Source organism: Myodes glareolus, chromosome 3, assembly GCF_982192425.1.
Source record: "Myodes glareolus chromosome 3, mMyoGla1.1, whole genome shotgun sequence".
Taxonomy (NCBI): Eukaryota; Metazoa; Chordata; class Mammalia; order Rodentia; family Cricetidae; genus Myodes; species Myodes glareolus.
In genome coordinates, this window is record NC_142028.1 from 52,250,731 (window position 1) to 52,274,317 (window position 23,587).

Genomic DNA, 23,587 nt, shown 5'->3' on the forward strand with positions numbered 1-23,587 from the left:
AAGCTCAGCCTCAGTGCACTCTTTGGGGCTGGTGTTCAAATCTTTCTAGATCCTAAGCAGCATTGTGTGTGCTGCCAAGGATCACTTGCCCACCCCTGAGCCTTTCTTCCCTCCCTCCTTTCCTTCCTCCTTCCTTCTCTTCCTTCTCTTCCTTCCACCCTCCCTTCCTTCCTCTCTCTCAATCTGTTCATCTCCTTTTGTCTCTCTGTCGCCTCCTCTCTCTTGCTTTTCTCTGTCATCTCTTGTCCTTCACACTTTCTGGTAATCAATTGTTGCTGTCCATCCCAGACGTTGCTAATGATACTGATGAGGGCGTGAGAATGAGAGAACACGAGTGTGAGTGGACAGAAGATGAGTGTGTGTGATCAAGATGGGTGAGTGCACACACAAAGACCTGTGTGTTCCTACACCACAGCAGAAGTGATATAAGAATTCTGTCCCTGTTTGCCACTGGTCCCCTTTCTCTCTCTCTTTTCACTGAGAGTAATTGAGTTCACTGTGTATTTCAAGTATATACTCACATATATATATTGATTTATAATGCATAGAAGGTATGTTCATGTTTACTGTATCTGCAGTATGCTACTTGGAAATGTTCTGAGCTATGTTGAATGTGTTTTATGACTAAAGAGTTAATGCATGCAGTTTTGCTGAAGAATCCCCTTTGAGGGTGCCAGGCACATACTTTTAATGAGGGTTCGACGTATGGATAGAACTTGTGGATGTACCTCCATATTTTAACAGTAATCTCCTTCTTGGTGTAATTAATCGAAAATTAGTTTCTGAAAGTAAAAATTGGGTCAGAAATGGAGATTATTAAAATGTACAGTTGCAAAAGCCTGACCCTACAAACCCCATTTATGCAACTGAGTTCCAGAATGCTTTCGAGTGGCTGATGAGTCACGGACGCTTCTTCCTCTGGCTGGTTCAGTGTAGGCAAGAGGTTAGCCGATGAGGGGGAATTAAAACAATGTTGTCCATTATATTGGTCCCAGCCATGGAAAAGCCTGTTTTGTATGCAAGGCAGCAATGCCGAGATATATGGAGAGCCCCAGGCTCAGTACAGAAGATAATTACATTTGGAGTTTTACTGAGTTAAGTCATTTACAGCGTCAAATAGTTGCAGAGAAAAATCAGCCCAAACACACTTCAACTTTTTGTTGTGACTTTTCAGGATAGAAAGATTGGTTTTTTTTTTTCTAAAAAATTAGTTATCATCTTATATAACAAAGTACAATTTTGGTAGAGTACTTTTTCTACACAAGTTATTTTCTTGGCTCGTTAATATTTCCCATACAGACATCAAATCTAAACTTACTGGAAATAGTACGGTGTTTGTACATGCTTAGAGCATGCCATAAAACCAGTCTTCGGAGGTGCAGTTAACTTGAGCATAGACAGAGAAAAGTGGATAATATGCTTAACCCACCCCCTGCATTTATTTAAAAGTCAGACCTGGCAAAAGTAGATCCCACCAAACAGAAACTTTTAACTCTTACTGGCTTCATGTCTATATAACTATGGTTGGTGGTATTTTCAAAATGATGTATATCTCTAGATTGATTAATTTGCTATGAGATTCAATTCCTATGATGGGCATAAATAAGTTGTTGGAGTGGTCACAGTTTACCCAGGTACGTCTTCCTGTCTGTCCGCATGATTGATCATGGGCTGCTGTTATTTCACAGTCTGAGACCACAGAGAAGGTCAGGATAGTGGATAGAGCAAGCCATTGGTTGGCCAGGCTCTTATCTCCTGGCGGCTCCTCTGATGATTTTTGGTGAGTGTGGCCGAGGACTGTAAGTGCATAACAGGGATACCGGACGGTTTGCAGGTTTCACATGCTCTGAGAACTCAGCCTTCAGCCTTGATCCCACCGAAGGCAGGGTTTCCGGGGGATGATAGGACGCAAAGATGAGCTGGCTGGAAGTCAGCCAAGTTGTCTGGCTACCTGGGGTGCCATAGTGTTCTGATTGAGAGCCGCTGTCAGGGGGAAGAGGTGTGGTGGTTCTGCGGGTCCCATTTCTTCTCAGCTTAAGAACTGAAATAACTGATGTGTAGCGCTCGTTAGGGGTTAGGAAACTGTAGATACCAGGCATGACCGCGTAGTCTGACAAAGGGAAGAGAGAGAGATGTTTCATGAGAGGTGGAAGTTGCATGAAACTCACGTGTTGTTGTTTGTACGTTACGTTATACAGAGAGACACAGATAGACCACAGTCCACTTAGTGATTCTGTGTGATTATACTCCGCAGAACTGCACCAGAGCCCCTATGGCCTACAAAGCTGAAAACATTTATTACATGGCTGTTACAGAAGTTTGCTGAACAACCCCTGGTCAGAGAGATGAGAAATTTCATTATGTTATTAGTTCCCCCGGGTGTCTAGAGTTCTGCCTTCCCCTCCATATGCCTCCGTAGCCATAGCGTGTAAAACCTCCAGTCCAACATCAGTCAGCTCCCCATTCCAGCAGCTTTGTTAAGCAAGTGCTTGCCCACCTTTGCCTCCGGGATACTGGCTCATTTATTCATCTCCTTACAGAGCAAGGACGGGACTGTTCTGGAGGCTCTATGAAGGGTGATAGTGGTTAGAAGTGGGTAATACTGCCCTCCTGTTTCTTATATTCTACGAGGAAAATTGGACTCTAAAATAGATGATAAGCGGAAGGCTAGACAATGACTCAGCAGTTAAGAGCTCTTAATGGCTCTTGCAAAGGACCAGGATTCCCAGTATCCACGTGATGGCTCATAACTGTCCACAACTCCAGTTGCAGGGGATCGGACACACTCTTCTAGCCTCTCCAGGTCCCTGCACACATGGTCCACATAAACTTATATACCACGTACACTTATACATAAACTATAAAGAAAATAAATACATCCTGCAAAACCACCGGTGAGCTGGGCATGGTGGAGCACTCAGAAGGCAGAGGTGGCTGAATCTTCAGGAATTCAAAGCCAGCCTGGTCTACATAGGGAGCTCCAGGCCCGCCAGGGCTGCATAGTAATACTCTTTGTCTCCAATAAAAACAAACAACAACCAAAACCAACTCATAGATAGCCAGTGGGATTGCCATTGGCTAGCCAGTTGACACAAGTTCTTCATAGCAGAGCTTCACCTGAAAAAGGGTTCTGGTGCTAGGAAGGGAGCAGCTAAAACCGGATGTTTCCCGTTAGCCATTCCTCCAGACAGCCAGTTGAAAGATGTGAACAGTTCCTTGTCTGTCTTGTTTCTGTGGCACTGAGGGTTGATCCCAGGGCTCTACAGATGCCAGTCAAGTTGTTCTGCCGCCAGGCTGCATCCCCAGGCTGAGTTTTCATGTTCAAACTCTTGCCCTGAGAATTCAGAACTCCTCTGAGTGCTAGATGAAAGAGTGTGCATAGCAAGCCTAGCAACTTTGGGAGCCTTGGGGACACTGATCAGTGTGATTAAAGTTACATTCCTAGTGTCTTCCCGTTTCTTTCAAGTTCAGCATTTTCATGTTTTTGTTTGTTTTTGTCATTGCATATACCGATGTTGTAAATGTGCTGCTTTTTTAATATTATTATTATGTTCCGTTTTGCTCCAAGGGACAAGTGCTCACTCTGTAGTCCAAGCGGGCCCGGAAATCACTGCAGTCTGATAGCCTCAACCTCTTGAGGCACTCAAACTTGGGAATGTTCACTTTAATTTACTTAACTCCAAATGGTGATGCCCATAGAGCCAGAGGTAGTGGGGCCGGGCAGGGACCTGCAGTGTAAGACTTGGACAGCCTCTCCGTTGCTAGTCCCCATGCACACCACCATCTCCCGCTCTCAAGCACAGCATGGGTAGCCCCTGCTCCAGAAATGGACAGCACAGCGCTAGTTCACGGAATTACTTCTTTTCAATTAAGGCATTTCTTTCCCAGTTCAGGGGATTCTTGATGGTCTCAGCTTCCCGAAGTTTATTATAAAACTGCTAGTTATCAAAGTGTAAACGTAGGAAATATTTATCGCACAGCAGCAAGGTTGTGTTCAAACAGTTAAGATTTGAATAATTCCTGCCCCCGCCCCCCACGATGGTGCGTTAGACTCACACATCTCCCATAGCCTGCCATCTGACTTGCTGGCTTCGTGTTGGGAGGGGTAGAGGCCACTCCTTTGCCCCCGTTTCACATGGACCCACACTGGCTCTGAGCATGTGCATTTGTGGTGGTTCCTTATATCTCAATTAGAGGATAAGAAAGACTACGAGACGACTAGGAAGGCCACTTGGATGCTGTTCTGTGTACCTGTGCGGTACCCTTGATCTATAGTGGACCCAGAACAAAAGGTCTCGGTGCCTCTGCTCCATCACTCACAGCTCCCTGAAGCAGTGAACCAGTGGTTAGTCATGAGAAGCAATGCCTGGAGATGTTGCCCTTCTTAGTACTACTGTCTCCACTCCAGTCAATGGGAAAACCTTTGAACTCTCTTCCCAGCACTGTACATGAGAGCTTGCCTGTCTCTGTGTAGGTAAAATATAACGGACTGCACAAAGCCCACATTTTTGCCAACCTATCGATTACAAAACAAGGGAAGTGCGTATCTTAGAGTATGTAGTGAGGGATTCCTTGAATTGGTGTCATGGAGAGGAAGTCGCAAAGATCTTGGAGTGGATGTTCTGAGGTTTGATCATCTCTCTCCTTGTTTCACTACTCAACAGCCACTTAGAATGTCTTACCAGTGAAGCCAAGCGCTATGAACCCTGGGAGGTCACATGAGCAGACATAGATAGGACTTTTTTTTTTTTTTTTTTTTTTAGGCCAGAGGTGCATTTTCATTATTCCATCGGTTACATGTTCTCCTCTTTGGATGATTTTTTTTTTGTAAATTATATATAAAAAGATAAGATGGAATTGCAGGGGTAAAAGTTATGGTCTTCCATACATCATGAAATAAATGGCCTTCAGTCTACCCTGCCCCTGCCAGGACCTAGGGACCCAGGTGCAGGAACTAGTAATGTGTTAAGAGTCAGGATAGCTTGCCCCACGTGGCACAGCCAGGAGAATCAAGAAACACAGGACACCTCTGGGGAGGCTCGGCACCCGCTGACTCTCAGGTGTGGTCTGAGTGTGGACTTATTACTTCAACTGGGCGAACCCAGCTGCTGACATGCATATCAGTTTGTTCAGCTTTTAAGCTGCGGATGGGATCGCTCACAAAATAATGTACAGTGCAGAGGACACAGCTCCACGTTGGGAGAGGTAATTGCTTAAAATTACAGGCACAAAAGACAACCAACAGTATTGACCTCTCAGGAAGACAGGCATGGCATGGGTGCCATTTTCTTGAGTGTGCAGGCTATTTTTGTCATAAGACATCACCACATTATCCACTTTTCATCCTCTTCAGTAGATTATGTCTTTTGATGATGTGTTTTTATTGTGTACCACAGGGATGTGTTCTCGGAAAGATTTCCTCCAGCCCCTCAAATCCTGATAGTGAAAGCAGGCGAGGGCTGGGAGTCTAACTCAGTTGGTGGAGTGTTAGATTCAAATGCATTGAGCCCTTGGTTCAGTTGCAACACACACACACACACACACACACACAGAGAGAGAGAGAGAGAGAGAGAGAGAGAGAGAGCAGGCAGGAGGAAAAGGAGGCAGCTGAGCGGAGTCAGTCGGCCCCTGTTTGAAAGACTGGGCCAGAGAGTGTCAGTAGTTAGATTCCATGCACACCGTCACTGCTTCCCATCTACTAACTGTACTGAAGCGCTGGGTGGAAGTGAACAAGGGGTCCATGCAGTATAGCAGTAGGGAAGGAAGTCTAGCATGCCTCCAATACCCTAGCAAGCATTCGAGTTTCCTGTGCCGGGCACAGTGGCAGAGACTGCTAACAAGGTTCCAGGTTAAGGCAGCCACTTGCGACTGTACTCAGATTGTACAGAGGAGATGGAAATCATAAAAATACAGTTATTTTTCAAAACTAATCTAGCTGCTCAACACCAATCAGAGTGGTCGGCCATCCCAGCCTGCCCCCGCCCCCCCACTCCCAACCCAGGTTTGAGGAAATTCCCAGAATTTAGGATTTGCAGTTGAAGAGCTGGGTCAGTCCTGGCCAAGATAGGATAAGCTGATCATTCCACTGCTGTCGGAGGGATGATCGATTGGTCTGTGTCCTGCTTGCACATAGCTCACAGGTCTAGAGCGTCTCTTGGATAGCTGTTGGCTTTCTCATATAAAGCCTGTCCCTGAGGCTTTGCACCCAGGGTTTATCAACTCTCTCCACTAAGAACTGTTGTCCACTTGCCCTGATTCTCGTCTATTTTTATGGAAGGATTGGATGTCAGTCTGTGGGGTGTATCTACTGGACCTGCTTATAGTAAGACTTCTCCATGGTCCTTTGAAGGGACTGTTCTGTCTGTAGGGATTTTAGTCATCATTGACATCTAAGAGTCACAGATACCATGTTCATTTCCCGCCCACCAGATCAGGACACTGAATGGCCTATAGCAGTGGTTCTCAGCCTTCCTGATGCCGAGACCCTCTGATACAGTTCCTCACGTAGTGGTCGCCCCCACCGTAAAATTATTCTAATTGCTACTACATGACTGTAATTTTGCTACTGTTATGAATTGTAATATGTATCTGTTATGCACCATGGTCTTAGGCAACACCTGTGAAAGGGTCCTTCGCCCCCGCCCCCCCCCCCCCACCGCCAACGGGGTTGTGGCTCACAGCTTGGGAACTGCTAGCTTAGAAAATCAAGTTACCCCGTCTCAGGCTAGCAGGGAACGGTAGGAAGAGCCCCACCCCAGCCTGACCACCGCTGTATTTCTTGCCCGTCTCCTAGAGTGCCCTCCCCAGGCACACTGCCCAGGGACTCTGGAACCAGTGGGAAGTGGGGTAACTTTTCCACACTGGAAACTGTAAGCTGTCCAGAAGTGTCAGCAGAGAGAGAAGTGCACAGGTTTCAGTAGCAGGGGGAGACATTAATCCTGACACAAATTAATTACAGTATGGGCTTTGCATGTGATTACCCCACCATTAGCGGGGCTATTTGTAATCACACCAGCTCTCTAGACTTCAGCAAATATATTAACTGTAATGTGTCCCCCTTTGGCCCTTGCTAACCGCATCTGTGGCCGTACTCCTGTGGACAACTCATGCATAGCAGCAGCCTCGGAGAACCTCTTGCCTCTCCTGAGCAAGCTCAGAGAGTGTCAGGGACACCAAAGGCCCAGCATTACTTTGACCTCCTGTGGCTGAGGTTTTGAGGCTGGAGCCAGGGAAAGGGAGAGGGGGCGTCTGGGTTTCTCACTTCCATGTTCTTCTTTGAAAAACCAAGACACTGATTTTTTTTTTTTCATCATTTAAAATCCCGCCTAAGTCTGCAAGCATTAGGATTCTGAGACTATGACTGACTATTAGTATGTGTCTGCTTTAAATGTCAAGAGAGTCTTTAATAGCAACATGTGAGGAGTGTTGAGATGACAAGGGAACACAGTACAAGTCGGGGAATTCTTGAGTTGGGGTGAAATGAGCTGTGGCTCACCCACTAGCCAGACATGGCGGACATGGCGGCTGATGGCTAGGAGATCTTCCTCCGTTTGTCCCGGGGCTGAATTCAGAAGCCATGCGGACAGCTGTGGGCTGGGTACAGGGTTTCTGCTTGGCAGCTGACCAGGTTGGTAGGAGAGGTTGAGTTGTGTCCCTTGCTTCCAGAGACTCCTATTTAGGGTGTGTGGGTTTGATTTCTGACCCCCTCATTCCTTTTTGCTTTGGTCATGTGCAGTTGAGGGAGCAGTGTAACTGGGTACATTCTGTCAAAGTCAGGTTTGTCTGTTGGGTCATCGGTGCGTAAAAAGCGTGCTCCGAAAGTCAGATTGTCACTGTTGAGGTCCATGGAAGAACAGGGTCACCCAGACTCCATTGCTTCTGTTTGTACTCTTGTGGTCCTTACAAAAGCGCAGACTTCCTGTTTCCTCTCTTGAGAAGTGGCTTAGCAGGCTCGGAGTTTAGTGGTGGTCTCCTTGGGGTCTCAGTCCCTCCTGTTCCTCAGCTGGGTTGCTTGCTGCCTCTGTCCATGCCACTCCGTTGTCTGTGGTGACGTAAGTCAGGCCGAGGAGCGGTAGAGGGAAGATTTTTGTCATTCATGGAAGGTCCCAGCAGAGTGTGAAGATCCGTCCCTTTGGGTGAAGCTAACTGAGCATTCTAAAGCAGGATTCTAGCCTTACTTCTGTCCTGTCTTGGTGCTATGGCCTTATAGGTGTTCATCCTGTGTGCCTCAGTTTCCCCAATTGCAGTATATAAGTCAAGGGGACCCCGAGCCATGGTGATCTTTATTTCTGTCCCAGCGGGACGGGTGACTCCCGCCTTCTCCTCATCTGCCCTTAAGAACAGCAGCACTTTCACGAGTTGACACTCATTTCAGTGGAAATGACTGGGTGGCCGTGGCAGGACAACAGTCCTCCTGACCGCAGCAGAAGGAAGATGGTGAGAGAACCCCAAACTCCACTCCCTTCTTGCTGACAGAAGTCCGTGCTGAATCTCCCTGAGTTTTGTCTTTGCGCCTTATCAGCGGTGTTGGAGCAGTGCACAGGATCTGAGCTTCCACGCCTTGTCTAAAGCCCAGTTTGAGGCATGGAGATTAGAAGTGGGGTGACCTATATCATCCAATGGAGAAAAATTAGTTGCCCGGGGCTGAAGGCAGGATACAGCCAGGCCCAGAGAGAAATCTATCAGAGTTAGACACCACCTTCCCTGTGTTTTCTGTCTTGCTCTAGTCTGTAAAACAAGGGACTTATTTCTCTCCACACCTAGATTCACAGCTGACTTCATTACACCCCATTATGTGGATCCTGATTCCAAAGATATACCCAGCCAGTGTAGACTAGACTGATTTAATTTCTCCTAAAAAAAAAAAAATTGCAGCAGGTATTTTTAACCTCCATGAAGCATTCATTAGTCGCTGCACTGAGCTTGCTCTGTACAGAACTCATGTTCAGAACGACCCTACAAGTCAGAGAGGAGCAGTCCATATTTAGAACCAAGAATGAAGCGCTCGGAAGGATGATAGAATGTGCTCAAGAGGCCAGAATTTGAACACAGCACAGTAGGATAGCATGTCTATTATCTACTTCCCTTCTGCCTTCTTTCAAGAGCATTAGTCCACGGACTAGCTAATTCCAATGAGCCCTGCTCAGGAGCACCCTCCAGTGAAACCCATTGTCCTGCCTGTGAAAACAAAGCTCTTGGCATCACAATATATATATATATATATATATATATATATATATATATATATATATGTAAATACACACACACACACACACACACACACACACATATATATTACCAGCCAGATTGCTGGTTGGTTTTGAACAGTTTCTCGACCCCCTTCTCTTGGCTTTTCGTTGAATTCCGGGAGAAAAGGGAATATATGCCCTACCGGAAGATGTCTGTGCTCTCACATTGTGTAATGAAGTGATGCTGGAATAGTTGATTGCGCTGCGGAGTTTATGGAACAGTCCCCAGTGGTAGTAAGCTTCAGGGTGTGGGTGTGGTCCTGTGCACACAGTGTCCTTGCTCTTGTCTGTTGGAAGGTCAGGCCCCGTGGGTGAGTAGAGAATCTCGCCTGGTGCTGGGGCTTTAGCTTTTTGTTTTTTCCTTTTACCTTACTTATCCCTTGTAATTGCTACATCGGAGATGTTGACCCCTCAATTAAGTCACAATTAATATTGAGCAGACTCTTCAGTAAACACCACCTCTCACCCCGTCATTTGTGTTGTGGAGCATGGGCAGTCTGCTTACTTCATGGTTTTAGAAAGAGTGACGTGTGTGGCTAAATTCCTTTCTGCCCCATGATAGTTTTCAAAACAAACTTAAAAAATTAAAAGGCATCTCAGAGTAGTTTTAGTATAAAAAACAAAACCAAAAGGGGTGGGGGGAGAGATCCTACAACAGAAAGCCCTTAGGGCACTTAACACAAAAAAGAAAAAAAAAGCAAATAACCGTAGAAAAATGCTATTCCCAACATTTTAATTGTTTTGTCTGAGCCACTCTGAAAACCCAAATTCCTTTGGCATTATGTGTTTCGAGAATCTTAGTTTGGCAGTTCAATAATGCACCAAAGAACAGAGGGTGAGTAACATAAAGTAGACCCTAATATGGTGTCATTTTCATTTCCTGTTTGTTGAAAGATAAACGCTAACACTGTAAGGCTTTTCCCCCCTACTTCTTCCTAATTTATTCCTCCCTGAACCACAAGGGAATAAAAAGAAATAAAAACTCAAATGTGATATGGCTGTTGACTGAGCCAGCCGGTGGGGAAGAGACAGGCGCATGTTTTCCTCTGCCATTGCACCCGGCCCCTTTCTCTGTCTTCCCCTGACTCCTGAGCCCCTACCTCCTGTCTCCCCACCACTAGAAATAACTTGGTTAAAAATGTGAAGTGGGTTTAATTTTGGCATAATTTTAGACTTAAAAAAAAAACTGCTTCCTAAAGATTTAAAGTCAACTCAGAGGTATTAAAGGAATAGATTTCCACCTGCCTCTAAGGCATTGTTTTGGGCAAGCTATCTGTGAAGCTTTTGAAGATACACACACGTGTGCAAAATATCGCCCTCCTTCCTCTGTCAACATTGTCCCTTCATGCTGCATCTCTTTCCTCTACTTCATTTTATTTTGGAGAACATACTACATACTACTTACCGAAAAGTCATCATGAGATGTCCCTGTGCCCACTTCCTTGTGATCTAGCAACATTATCACTATATCAAAATGGCCCAAAGCCAGCATAGTGGTTCTAGCATGTAATGAATAGTGATTTTCCACTCTGTCCATCCAGTTAGAAACATCTGTGACTTCAGAAGATAACTTTTCGTGGAATGAAGAGATTGAGGTTATTAAGAAAAAAAAAATCTAGTGGGGACTCAGATATTGAACACCTGAACACAGGAAACTAATTGTGCAACTAAACATGGGAACCCGTCAGCCCTGGTATCCCGTTCCTCCCCTCTGGTGTCACCTGCCAGTCCTGGTAAGACAGACTCGGCTAACTTTCCACAAGTGTATTCAGGTGTCCGTGAGTTTGTCCACAACCACAGCAGATGAGTTTATGAGTGTGAGCTAGCTGCTCGTCTTCCCGTGGCCTCCTCATGAATCAGCTTGGCTAATGGGCATGATTCACGCTTGCCTTTGAGCTGTCCATGTTCCCTGGGACTCCTTGGTGCCAGCAGGTCTACAATGTCCCAGTTAAAGTCTAATACACCTTGTGTTGGGAAATCTCACATCAACACCTCCGGTTACTTAGATTTTGGCAGGGGTCCTATAGATTTCAAATGATGAAGCAATAAAAATGATTCTATCATGCGCTGTGGTTAGCTGGGATATGCGTCGTTTGGGGTATTCAAAAGAGCCATACGTCTGTATTCAAAGACATAACGAAACCTTTTCTTCCCATTAGCTTGCAAAAGACAAAGAGCGCCTGCAAGCCATGATGACCCACCTGCATGTGAAGTCTACAGAACCCAAAGCTGCCCCTCAGCCCGTAAGTACTGGTCCCCACCAGGGGAAATGGCACCACAAGCTAGTGGTATTCCTTCTCTGCCTCTGACCTCAAGCCTGAGAGACTAGCTCCAGAGGTGGGGAGGGGTGAATGTCAAAGGCCTCCTTCGCCTGATTCTTTCTGGCCTTTCAAAGAGAAGGCAGACAGGATGCTAGGCATTAGGGAGGGACCTAGGATGGGACAGGCATCCAATTCATCTTAGATTTTTAAAAGTCTCCTTTGCTTGTCTTATTTCCTCGTACTGGGCCTCTGAGTTGAGATCTAGTAGGCCCATGATACCTAGAACACACGTCCTGCCTTGAACCTCGCTCTTCACCGTGAACTGATCTCATCAGCACTGGTATCACTCACAATTTCTGGAAGTCTCCTCATAGCTTTAGTTGATTATTCAAAATGGAGGCCATGCCTTGGTTCCTGATTTTTAAGATTTGTAAAATTTAAAGGTACGCTGACTTTATTTGATTTTGCTGGGAGTCCCTGTGTGAAAATTAATTGAGCGTTGACAATCTATAGTTAGTAGCAGCAATTTTAATCAACATGCAATGATGCAGCATAATGGCAGAGTATTGGTTTATCTGTTTTGACTGATTTTTTTTCTATAAATAAAGCAAACATCCACCCCTATATGTATGATGTATGGTGATAGAAATAAAACGGAGTCAGACTATTAACCCAGTGAATATGGTAGCCTGCCAAGATGCAGTTGGCAGACAGAATTAATGTCTGAAGCAGAACACATTACTGAGATACAGGACATAAAATCATTAAACACTCCATGCATCCATTTTTACTGAGAAAGAGTCTTAGCTTCCATGTATCTCACAGTAAATGGCTGCAGGAAAGAATGGGTAAGCTACCAAAAGGAGAAAGGCTGGGGAAAGAGCCAAACCATTTGGAGTTGTCCCCACCTGTCTCTTCTTTTCGATGGGCACTGGGAAGAACCCATAACCCAGTTGAGCAAATTAGTACTGCCCTGACATGATGTCATGACCAGCGGCGAAGGGGATCTCTCTGGAAGTCCTCAGTGGCTTTAGTGAAGTGCTTCCCCCTGATTGAAGACTCCGAGTCTTCACACCTAGTAACAAGGAGGAAAGGAGGTTGTCTCCATCTTCCTCCATGGAGTACAAGCAGCCATGAGAGAGCCATGATTGAATGTAGCACTCTGGGAATACGCCGTTTCGAGTCAAGCCAGAGGAGGAATCCACATAAAGACATGGGACTACAGAGTCCCTTGGGGTCCTCAGCGGGTAATGGGGCCTGGGACTAGCTATGAGCATGGGCACAAGAGGACCCTTGATGCTCTGTGTCCCTGTGAACCTGTGCTAAGCAGCCAATAAACAAGAGAGAAGCAGCTGGGGGTGAGGGAATGAGCAGGGAAGGAAGGTTTGTCTTGATTAGTATTGAAAAAAAAATGTTTTACATTCTAGAAAATTATAACTTTGAAGGGGACCTCCTACTAAATTTATTTTTAACTGCTCTATTGAAAATTCTCCACCACTAGTCAACATTATCTCTTAGTCGCTCAGCACAGTATTTCTTTATTAAAAGAAATAGGCACGAATATTTTTGACTGAAAAATTAATAGCTTTTGAATTCATACACAGCAGGTTTTCTTTTGCAAAGAAGTCCAATATCGCTGCACAGCACTTCTATAACCATTTATTTAGCGTCCAAGTCAAACCTTTGACAGCTAGAGCGGTGCTACAAGCCAGTATAAAGAACTCCAAGATGTAAACCAACAATAGCCCGTCTGTGTGAGGTTTGCCATTGTCAAATACATAGATTGTTTGGATTAGTTTATGTAAATGTACTGTTGTATTACCCTTTGGAAGAAAAATCACATTTGTGTATGAAAAGTGGTTCCCCTCACAGGCAGCATTATAAATTCCTTATCCTTTAACTTACATGTAAGAAGTAAAAATTGGTGCCTGACACGTAGATATTGTGTGACACTCTGTTGTCGGAGTGAACCTGCCTCCTTTTCATTTATTGGAAAATAGAAAATTTTATTATAGATACCATCTTATAAATCAGGAATTATTAAAATATGTATAGGTGAGGCATTGGAAAATTAATTATAAAAGATAGACGTGTAGTGTTTTGCATAAATTTTCACTTCCTTGCCAAAAGAAAAGAAAGAAAGAAAAAAAGGCCCATGCATATTTCAGACCCCTTGATGCTTTCAACTTTAGGGACTTGGAGCTATCTGGTGACTGATCCTAATGTTCACACTATTCCCTGTGGCCTGTAATTAATTTATTCCACCCTAAATAATAGAATGGCTGGTGAGCATTTGAATGAATATCATTCTCGAATCTGTGGTTTGAAATAAGAAGTCACCGAGTTTCATATCTCACCATAGATGGGGACTTCCACGTTACAGCCTTGCCAGTGAGTTTATGAAGTTGTTTCTTTTTCCATTTCTGTTTAAAAGGAACTTGGTTTATTTTAAAAGTCTTAGTCACCAAGGGATAGAATGCGTAGCTGTAAATGTTGCCCTTCGCTAAATGCCAGTTGGGTGGTAAGTGTCTCTTGTATCCAGTGGTCTACCATGTCCCCAGTTTCTCCCATTCCAGAGCTGCCAATGCATTTTCAGGGGGTTCTTGCATCAACTCAGAGATGCATTTTCTGGATCTCAGCATGGGGTGCATCTTTAGGTTTGGATAGTGACAGGGCATGCACATTCCTAGGATGGCGCCCAAGGGTATAGACAAGGCTCCGAGGGCCACCCAAAAGGACTGTAAGTGTATGGCCTACGGGAACAATATATCCCTGGTCTTATGCCCTGCTGACCCCCTGGGTAGCATGTCTTCCAATGGTCATCACATCTCTTTTCTCAGAATTAGAATTCTTGAATTTAGAAGTTAATTTAGAATTAACCATTCATCAAGGGTTAATTACTTGGCTACAGTCACATACTGAATATGGACAGACAGGAAAGGTCTGTACTTGCCACAGAGGTGTTTGGAGTTTTGCGAACAAGCTACCAAATTGTTGCATTAATATATCCACACATATGTATACACATACACACATAGATCATTTGCTGCATAGAGAATGGTGTATGCGACTCGGAAAAGTGACCTGAGAAAATGATGTGTCGTTTTGAAACCTAAAAGCTGAATAGAAGGAGAAAGGTCAGCTTCCCGGCTCTTGCCCCTGGTCAGCAATGAATCCACAGATCTGTGTGTCTGAGGATGGCAGCTGGGTGAGGAACATGAACCATGGGGGTCCGAATGGAGGAAAGGTAGGAATCAGCAACCTTAGAATTCCACTCTCCTTCAGCCTAGCCAGAATCTAGCAAGTTCTAGCAGTTAGGTACCAAGAGAGAAAGGGCTGTTGTTGACATATGTTTACAATAGCCAAATTGGTTGTAGTTTAAGACTTAAAAGTTCTTCTGTTTCCCACGGAAAGAGAAGCAACAGCAAAGAAGGAGAAAATAGTCTGCTGTTCCTTTGTTCCAAACCCAGTTCCATTCCCAGAGTGAGCAGCACAATGTCGGGTCTATACTTAACTCCATGCAGAATTGGCTGAGATGTAACTCGACACAGAAGGACAACAAAAGGAAACATGTCTGTGTTAGAACTTTATTAAGTTGTCAGTGACTTCTTACAAAGCCATTTTGCTACGCTGGTGTTGGGAGTGCGCAATGTAAACCTCCCTTCATAATGGGGAGAGGGAGCATCTTCGCTTTGGGGATCCCTGCTCTCGTGAGAACTACTCCCCCGACCTGGAGAAACCGCATTCTTTGAGATTTGGCGGGCAAGTACTCACAGCACAGGTAGGGGAGCCTACTTTATGAAAAATTTGTAAGACGCTTTTGGAATGAAGTGCAGCTTGAGGCTTTCCTTTTTGCACTTTTTCTTTGACTCTAACTATAGCAATTAGGACTGTTTTGAAATAGTTTTTAGCTCCTATGGAAACAGAGTGGTCCCTCCATCCCCTTGAAAAAAAGGGCCTGTGAACTTCAAGGGCTAGGTGACCAGGTGTGGGCCTTGGAGCAGCAATGCTGGCCTGTCATAAAGAGGGACTCTCAAACACAGCACACAAAAGCTGTTTTATAGACTGCTTTTTGTTAAGTCCCCCTTGTCACCTCAGCTCAGGTTTGTTGTTCCTGTCCCTGCCAGGAGTGCCACCCTCTGAGTCTCTAGAATAAGCCAGGCTCCCATCAGAGCGCAGAGTCCTCCCCAGAGGTCTCCCCCCTGCCACCCACTGCCCTGCCCTCTGTCCATGGAATCTGAACTTAGTGATTCATGCCTACAAAGGCAGCCTCCAGTCTCAGAACATGGCAGGTGAGGGCAGGACTTGAGGTTCTCGGGCCCATCCAGCCACCAGTAGAGAAACCAGTTGGGTGAGCCCGAAGTCCCCTCTGTGCACTGCTGGTCTTGTGGTGTTTTGGTTTCAGGTTTTTCTTTTGTTCTCAGAGTCTGTTTTCATGAGAAGCAAGAGCACAAACAAAAACAAAAAACCGGGTTCTTGTGGGAATATTCCCTAACAAGTCTGCTTCTGTCTGGGGTTTGCGTCAGCGGTTTGCTTATTTTTTATTTTGTAAGATGCGAGTGACTCATCCCCCTTACACTGGAGGGGAGTGTGCTGTGGAAAAACTAAAGATTGATTTTTGTTTTTAGAAGGGACAAAAGTACAATATCAGCTAGCTGATAATTGTGAAATTTTCAACGGTAGAAACTTCCAGGAAAGTCCTTCAGTAACCAAGCTGAGGTAAAAGACGGGGCTTGAGAGCACAGTTGTTTGTATTTTTATTTAAAAGCTAAGAGCCTGCAGCAACTTTAAGTGACATAAGAATTGAGCTGCTGGCCAGAGTTTGAAAGAGATTATCTTTGCTGAAATCATCCCTGCGGTGGCAACTTGCCATGGAGAAAAATATCTGCGTTACTAGCTTTTCTAAACATAGCAACCTCTTCTTAAATAGAAAAGGAACACAATGAGAAAAATGGGCTTTCCATCGGGGAAAGAAGCCCTCCCAGTCCAGTCCCTTCCTGCTCCAGGCCCTGGAAAAAAAAAAAATCAAAAATCTCCCTTAAACCCTTCCATACACTTAGAAACGTGGAACACCGAGGCTTTCCTTCCTCCCTGGTGATGGTCTAAAGATTAAATAATTCACAATGAAGATGCAGTCTTTCTCACTCATTTCTCCAACTTGTTCAGAATACTGATTCAGCTCGGCTGTCTTCTCAACAAGCGCTGGAGTTCCTGTCTCTGTCTTCCCAGGTCTCTGTCTTCCACAGGTCATACCTGTGGGTGCTGGGGAGGTGACCTCAGGTCTACATCCTTGGGCAAGCTTTTTCCCCCACCCCCCGCCCCATGCTCCAATTTGTTCTTCTAAGCCTGAGGTGAGGTAGCTCATTGTTATTCTGTTTTCAACATTTTTGGTAGAGTCCTTCATTGTAAGAGCAGGCATTATGTGAACACAGTGATTTGAGTCCTTCCTGGTACCCTGTCCCCTTTCCTCAGAAAGATGGCTTCTCTTCGAGATACACATGTGATCACTAGACAGAAGTTTCAAAGTTGAGAAACTTGCACAGCAGCTGCCAGGGTTGGGTCTCATTAACTGGCCGGGCCGCTCTTCTGATGGTCTTGCATCGCGGAGCTTCCTCTGTGTGGCGTTCCCAGCTTTTTGTTCTTCCCTCACAGGCCACAGTCATGTTTAATTTAGAATCCAGGCTCCTTTGGCAAATTAGCAATTAGAACAATTTTGTGGGAATATGTATATGTGTCATTAGTTTTTCTGCAAATTAATAGCAAGGGCAGAGGTCAGGCAGAAATTTTCCACTTGACTGAAGCCCTTCCATTGAGACTTGGCACTTGGGTTTGGAATGGCCACAGCTGCTCCCAGACACCCTTTTCCTCTAGGAACTGTCGTTTAATTAGTTTACCTCATAGCCATCATTACAAATATTACTGTCGCCCCTCCCTGAGATAAAATTACTGTTTCTACAAAATATTCCAGCGACATTGTGCACCACTGCACACGGATGGTGGGGTCAGTCGAATGCACCATTTAATCATTAGATCACCTCCATCCGCATCTTCTAATTAGAGTCCTTACAATACATTTTTATCTGGTAATTAGCTGAGATTGGCTGCTTCCTCTGTGGCTTATTAGAGACAGCCCAGCGGTGGGTGTGAATCACGGTGTCATTTGTCAAGCCTGGTAAACCCCTCTCTTCGGGGCTCAGTGTTTACTTCCAGTTCCTACCTACATTTGAAAGCATCCTGAAAATTCAGCTTGCATCACCCTCTTCCTGGACTGGGCAAACCCGGAGGGATCTGTCTTCTCACCGTTGCTGTCTCTAGCAGAACTGGTCCAAGTATTAAGCCCCTTATACAAGCTGCGAGAGTCAAATGCGTGCCCATCAGACGGCATGTCTCTCAGTGTGAGTTCATCGGTTCATCCCAGATCTGGCCATTCAGAAAGACGGCCTTGCACCTGCTGAATGATTCCATAGGTTTTGCCGACCTTCCTCATAAACTGGAAAAGAGCAAGTGGACTCTCGCGTTTATCTTCATGGTCTTTTGAGAAAGCCGGGGTGCATGGGATAATGTTTTTAGGTTGAAAGGAGAAGTCAAGAAATAGGGTGAGGCCCCAGAGTTGCTGTCTGGTTTTCTGTGTCCTCTTTCAGCATTAAGCACTTCAAGGACGGCGGCTCTGTGGTTTAGTCCTGCTTCCGGGCCTTTAGGAGTTCTTGGTAATATTTATTGTCGTTTGTAAGCAGGGATAAAGGCTGCTCATGGAAGTTCTTCCAAAAGGAAGCATCACCGAGAAGTCGGAATGGCTGTCGTGTTGAGGTTAGACATGCACTGGGCATAAGTAGAGGGTACAGAGCTGTAGTGCCCTACAAGGATGTGGTTTGACTTTGAGTCTGGGTAAGGGTATGGACAAGCTTCTCTTTCGCTCTCCATAAACCGGGAGTGATTTGTAGAGCCATGCGAATGAGGAGAAGCCTCTCGGGAAAGGCGCTTTAGAGCGTGTATCTTTGTAAATGATACCTGTGGCTTTCTGAAACCTCCTCATGCTTGGGCTTTACGGCAGCTGAATGACCCAAGTTAGGTATTTGGGATCTGAGGCCTGAGGGGAGGAAGAGGTCGGCCTTTGCTCTTCTCCATTGGCATCTTGCTCTGCCCTGTCCCTGGCCTCTGCTCTGAACTTGCTTAGCAAATGTGAGTCCTGGTTAGCTTTCCAGCATTACCCCTGCTTGCTGAAGGTCAGAAAAGGTATGCCATCTCCCCAGCTTGCTGTGCTGGGGCACTAGGGGCTTGTGGTGTGCTGAGTCAGTATTTCACACTGAACATAGGAAAGCTGAGCCGAAACCTCCCAGTCCTCTGTTTAGCTCAGTGCACTAAATTTGGGTTTTTCTGTTAATGTTCCTTTTATGACATCCGATCTTTCCTTTCCCTTCCCTTGTAACTTAGTGCACAGGGTCTCTTTGATGTCTAGTGTGTGAATCTTTGATTCACACACGTTTTGTGGCCTCTTTCATTCCTAATGGGTGAATTAAGACTGAATCTTTCCAACACACTGGAGCAAAGGACTCACTCTTAACACCCTCCATAAATAATACTTGTGCTTAATGTTGAATCTGACAATGACAAAACAGACATTATGGTGACTGCTTTGAAATGGGGTGTGATAAACTATGGCCAAGTAAACATGTACTCTGTAGAAGTTTCTTGAATTTGGGAGAGGTTCTCTGAGTATTTGATACGTGCATAAACATGATACGAAACACTAGGTTCTTCTGCATTGTCAGTCAAGGGAGTTCCTGTCCAAACATCCTTCCCATTAGTGTAGGAACTGAAAGAAAATATGTAGTAGAATAGAAGGAAAGAAGATATTCATGCACGTTGTTCTACAATGCTTCGGATAACGTTCGCTTCCATAGTTAGCCTGTTTAAAACTTTACAAAGCAACCAAATGTTACAACTTCATAGGAATAGATGTGGGCCTCCTGAGTAAGTGCCACTGTTGAGTGGGAGCCACCATCCCATCATGCGCTAACCCCCCCCACCCCCCACCCCCCGCCTCCCCACCCTGGTCTATTCAGTTTCGTGATGGACTCAAGTCTCCTAACTTCTTGTAGGTCTCTCGTGACTCAGAGCCCTAAGTGGCCACTTAGGAAATCTGTTGCAGTTTTAAGGGGGTGGAGGGAAATCTCAGGCAGCAGCCCAGCTTTCGAGTTTGGGTGGTACACTGCCGAGAGTCGCCCAGCCCAGGCCAGGTTGATACCGCTGTATGCCAGCTGGTGTTCCTTCAGTCCTCAGCCTCGCTGGCATGCAAAGGAGAACACCTCTAATTAGAAGTGAATCCCGTGGCAACATACCAATTTCGCGAGGCAACCCTTGCCAGGTGTCCGCCTATCTTTCCTACGGGACGAGAGAGGTTTTCTTGGTTGCTTGGGTTTCCATTGTTGTTTGATTTGGTTTGGTTTGGCCTTTCTCAAGTCCTTCTAACCAGCATTGTTCTCCTCACAGCTGAATCTGGTATCAAGTGTCACCCTCTCCAAGTCTGCCTCGGAGGCTTCTCCACAGAGCTTACCTCATACTCCAACGACCCCAACTGCCCCGCTAACTCCCGTCACCCAAGGCCCCTCTGTCATCACCACCACCAGCATGCACACGGTGGGACCGATCCGCAGGCGGTACTCAGACAAATACAACGTGCCCATTTCTTCAGGTAGCTGCTCTGTCGTTGCCCGGGGCCGCATGGGGAATCTGCCGTTCATGTCGATGAACCTCTTGTTAAAAAGTGATCATTAATAGGACAATGATTCTTATATTTAGCAGATATTGCGCAGAACCAAGAATTTTATAAGAACGCAGAAGTTAGACCACCATTTACATATGCATCTTTAATTAGGCAGGTGAGTAAATAACACTGTTCATGAAATGCTATCCAAGAGGTGAACGTGGGTATATGATATTGATGAAGAAGATTTAAATCCACTTAGTATGCAAGCATGCTAAAACCTTTTCTATAAGGTTTTTTAAAACTGCAATATATAACATAATTGCTTTTGATTAAGTATTACAATACGATGTGATTATTAGGGAATTCATTTCACACAACAGTGAGAATGAGGCTGTTTAAAGATGGCAAGTCAATTATCACAAAGCTACAGTAATCTCTGATCCCTAGAATTAATCTGAGCTCTAAATAATTACTGAACTTTAATCAGCTGGTGAAATGTTTTGCATTTCTCTTTGATTCTGCTTTATGAATGACTAATAAATTAATATTTCTGTACGGAAACAGAAATAAAAACTCCAAACAATTAGATAATTTTATTTCGAGTTTTGCTATTGAACTGTTGAAATACAACCGTTAGTCTTCGATCATTTTGTGAAAGCTGTCTGAGGAGTTTGCTCCAAATTCTAGTTTCTAGTTTGTTGGTCCTTCTTGCTTTGTTTTGTTTTTGCATTTTCATGAACAGTCACATGCTTCTGCCAACTGGATCATAAATTACCTTCTCTGGATCCTTTTTGCTCTGCAGGCCATTCTCGAATCTCCAGAAAAGCAGCTAACACTAAATGAAATCTATAACTGGTTCACACGAATGTTTGCTTACTTCCGACGCAATGCAGCCACGTGGAAGGTAGGTTTTGCAGTCTTGCATTTGACCTTTATAGAACAGAGGTTGTAGTGGAGAAAATTCAGTTACCGGGTGACGAGAATATTCTCTTTGCACTGGGGATGTGTCTGCGAGAAGGGTTTTTGTTGTGTTGAAATGTTCAAATGGAAGAGGCACTCTGCCCCCACCCCCTTCAAGAGAGGTGAGGATAGACCAGCTGGAGAATGCTCTGTAGGGAAAAGAGATGACATTGTGACCCTTAGCTCTGAGGTTGGCCTTATTGCTTACACAAACCACATGTCATTCATTAGTGGGTAACTAAGAGTCATTTACAGGGGTGCGCTTAGGAACCTAGAGACACGACCAAACTGAACCAATCCTTCAGTGGTTAGATCCTAGCTCACCAACCACACAGCAGAGGAAGCTGTGTAATCCATGTACTCACAGTAAGAAGGGTGGTTTCTGAAGAATGCATGGTTTCCCCATTCAGGGGCTCAGGGTTACCCTGAGGAAGAAAGGTGATTTCCCCACTATGTGATATGACACTATTTGCCACAGAACAGGTCAGATTCCATAACTCTGCTAGGTAACCCCCCTAAAGCACTAGGAGTCCCTTTTAGGTTTCACGGGCTCTTATTCCATTGAGCCTTCCTGGGTAGGCATGGTGGTGCATGCCAGTAATCCCAGCATTTGAGAAGTAGGAAGGCTGCGAGTACAAGGCCAGGCTGGCTTACACAAATAGCCGTCACAGCTTTTTTCAGCTTCCTACCTTTAATTTCTTGCACTCTGCCAAGGAGATCTTTTTCGTACCACCTAGTATTTAGGCTTTGTCCTTATCCGTAATTTCACCAGGTGCTGCTATTACAGGAAACAACTTCCTTAATTTAATCGGAGGAACCCTGCTTTGGTTTTCTCGCATTCTATAGGAAAATGAGTATAGGCCCAGGATTAATTCAGTAGCCACATGGGGGCTGACGGGAAACTGTGTTGTAGATCTGAGCCTCTTTCCCAGCCTGCCTCAGGAGATAAAATACAAGGGCTCTTTAGCTACAAATCTTTTAAAAATTTAAGAAGTAGAAGCGTGAAGTAGGCATTTTCTTCAGATTGCTTTTTTATAAATACCAAATGATCACATTTAAAAATAATTGCCGCTGTGAATATGAATTTCAACTTCCACGTCCCGTTTTCAGATTTGCAAAGTAAAGGCAGAAGTGACGCTAATGCAAACATCTTAGAGATGTACCCATTGACTCATCAATGTGGATAATTTTGCTCCGCGACCTTACTGGGACGATGATCTGAAAGACAAAATGAAATAGTGTCGTTCATTTTTTCTTTTTCTTCCAAACAAAAAACAAAACTCTTGATTTTTTGTTTCTTTCTGCTTTAATAGCTAGCCCTCAAAATCATACAGTCATTCTTTTATCAAAAATGGCCTCTAGGGTCTTTCAGTTTTTGTGCATTTTGATACTTTGGTAAAATTTTGAACCGTGGTCGATGCTGCCTTGTTCCCCGGCTACCTCTCGCATGGGTGTCCACGTGCTCTCTTGGTTTTGGAAGGGAACTGGCTTTATTTACTTCGGTCTCCTCCTTGCTGTTGGAGCAGATAATTCTCCATGAAATGGAAAGAAGAAATTATTTCCCTAAAAGCTAGGTTGCATTTATATGCACAGAGCTTTGTTCTTAGGCAACTCATCAAGAAGTTTTCGATCAAGGATACCCTTTGAATAATCATGGTATCCCGACTCTCTGTCCGGCTGCACTCAAAGGCCGCCTGTGTGCTCGTTCTGGGGATCCCACCGGTGCACACGTCATCACATACGTAATAAAATTTGTCCCGTTGTTCCCTCAGTACTGTTATCACAGAGAAGAATAACTTTTAGGTAACCTGAATCCTCTTAGTCCCCAACTGTCATGGTCCAGAAATCTCAGAAGCCTTTCAGAGTTTCAAGATTTGCCACCAAGAGAGCAAATTGTGGTAGGAGAAGAGTGTAGCCTGTCTCAGCGGCTTCTATATCAGGTGCCCAAAGCCCAATAGATGTGTCAGCTTCCTCTGCCCGCACCGAGCCACTCACTCTGTGTGAGAAAACTGATGAATCCATTGTCATAGTCTCGAGTGCATCATCGGGTCAGCCAGGCAGGACTGAAGTATATCCAGTTTGGTTATCCAGTCAGGGTTGTGGATTTTCCTGGAGACTTTTAAAGCCCTTCACACTAGAATTAAGAACATCCCTTTTGTTAGCTGTGAAGGATCCCATTTAGCAATGGCCAACGATGACTTCTAAACATAGAAACCAACTGCAAGAACATAGTCGTTTTGCCATTGAGAGTCCTACTGGTATGTTCTTGGCATTTGCTCAATTACTTAAAATTGTTCTTCTGAGTGATTACCCATGTTCATAAACATTCTGGAAGGTAAGGCTTAGCTTGATGGTAGAGACTGGCCCCTTGGTGCTGAGATTGCCCCCTAATCATCTTGGCTATACACCTT

At 44.9% G+C, this 23,587-nt stretch overlaps 1 protein-coding gene across 11 annotated transcripts in view; it reads left to right on the forward strand.

Moving 5' to 3' along the window:
* The window catches only part of Foxp1 (forkhead box P1), a 608,309-nt gene that overhangs the window by 567,870 nt on the left and 16,852 nt on the right, over positions 1–23,587 (forward strand). For 9 of the 11 annotated variants that reach the window (XM_087904462.1, XM_087904472.1, XM_087904466.1 and 6 more), the window contains 4 exons: positions 11,408–11,491; positions 20,000–20,201; positions 20,309–20,388; positions 21,019–21,120. In XM_087904462.1, coding sequence (XP_087760588.1) covers positions 11,408–11,491; positions 20,000–20,201; positions 20,309–20,388; positions 21,019–21,120 — 468 coding nt within the window. The remainder of the gene's footprint in view (positions 1–11,407; positions 11,492–19,999; positions 20,202–20,308; positions 20,389–21,018; positions 21,121–23,587) is intronic. The other 2 variants (XM_087904468.1, XM_087904467.1) reach the window with 1 other exon arrangement.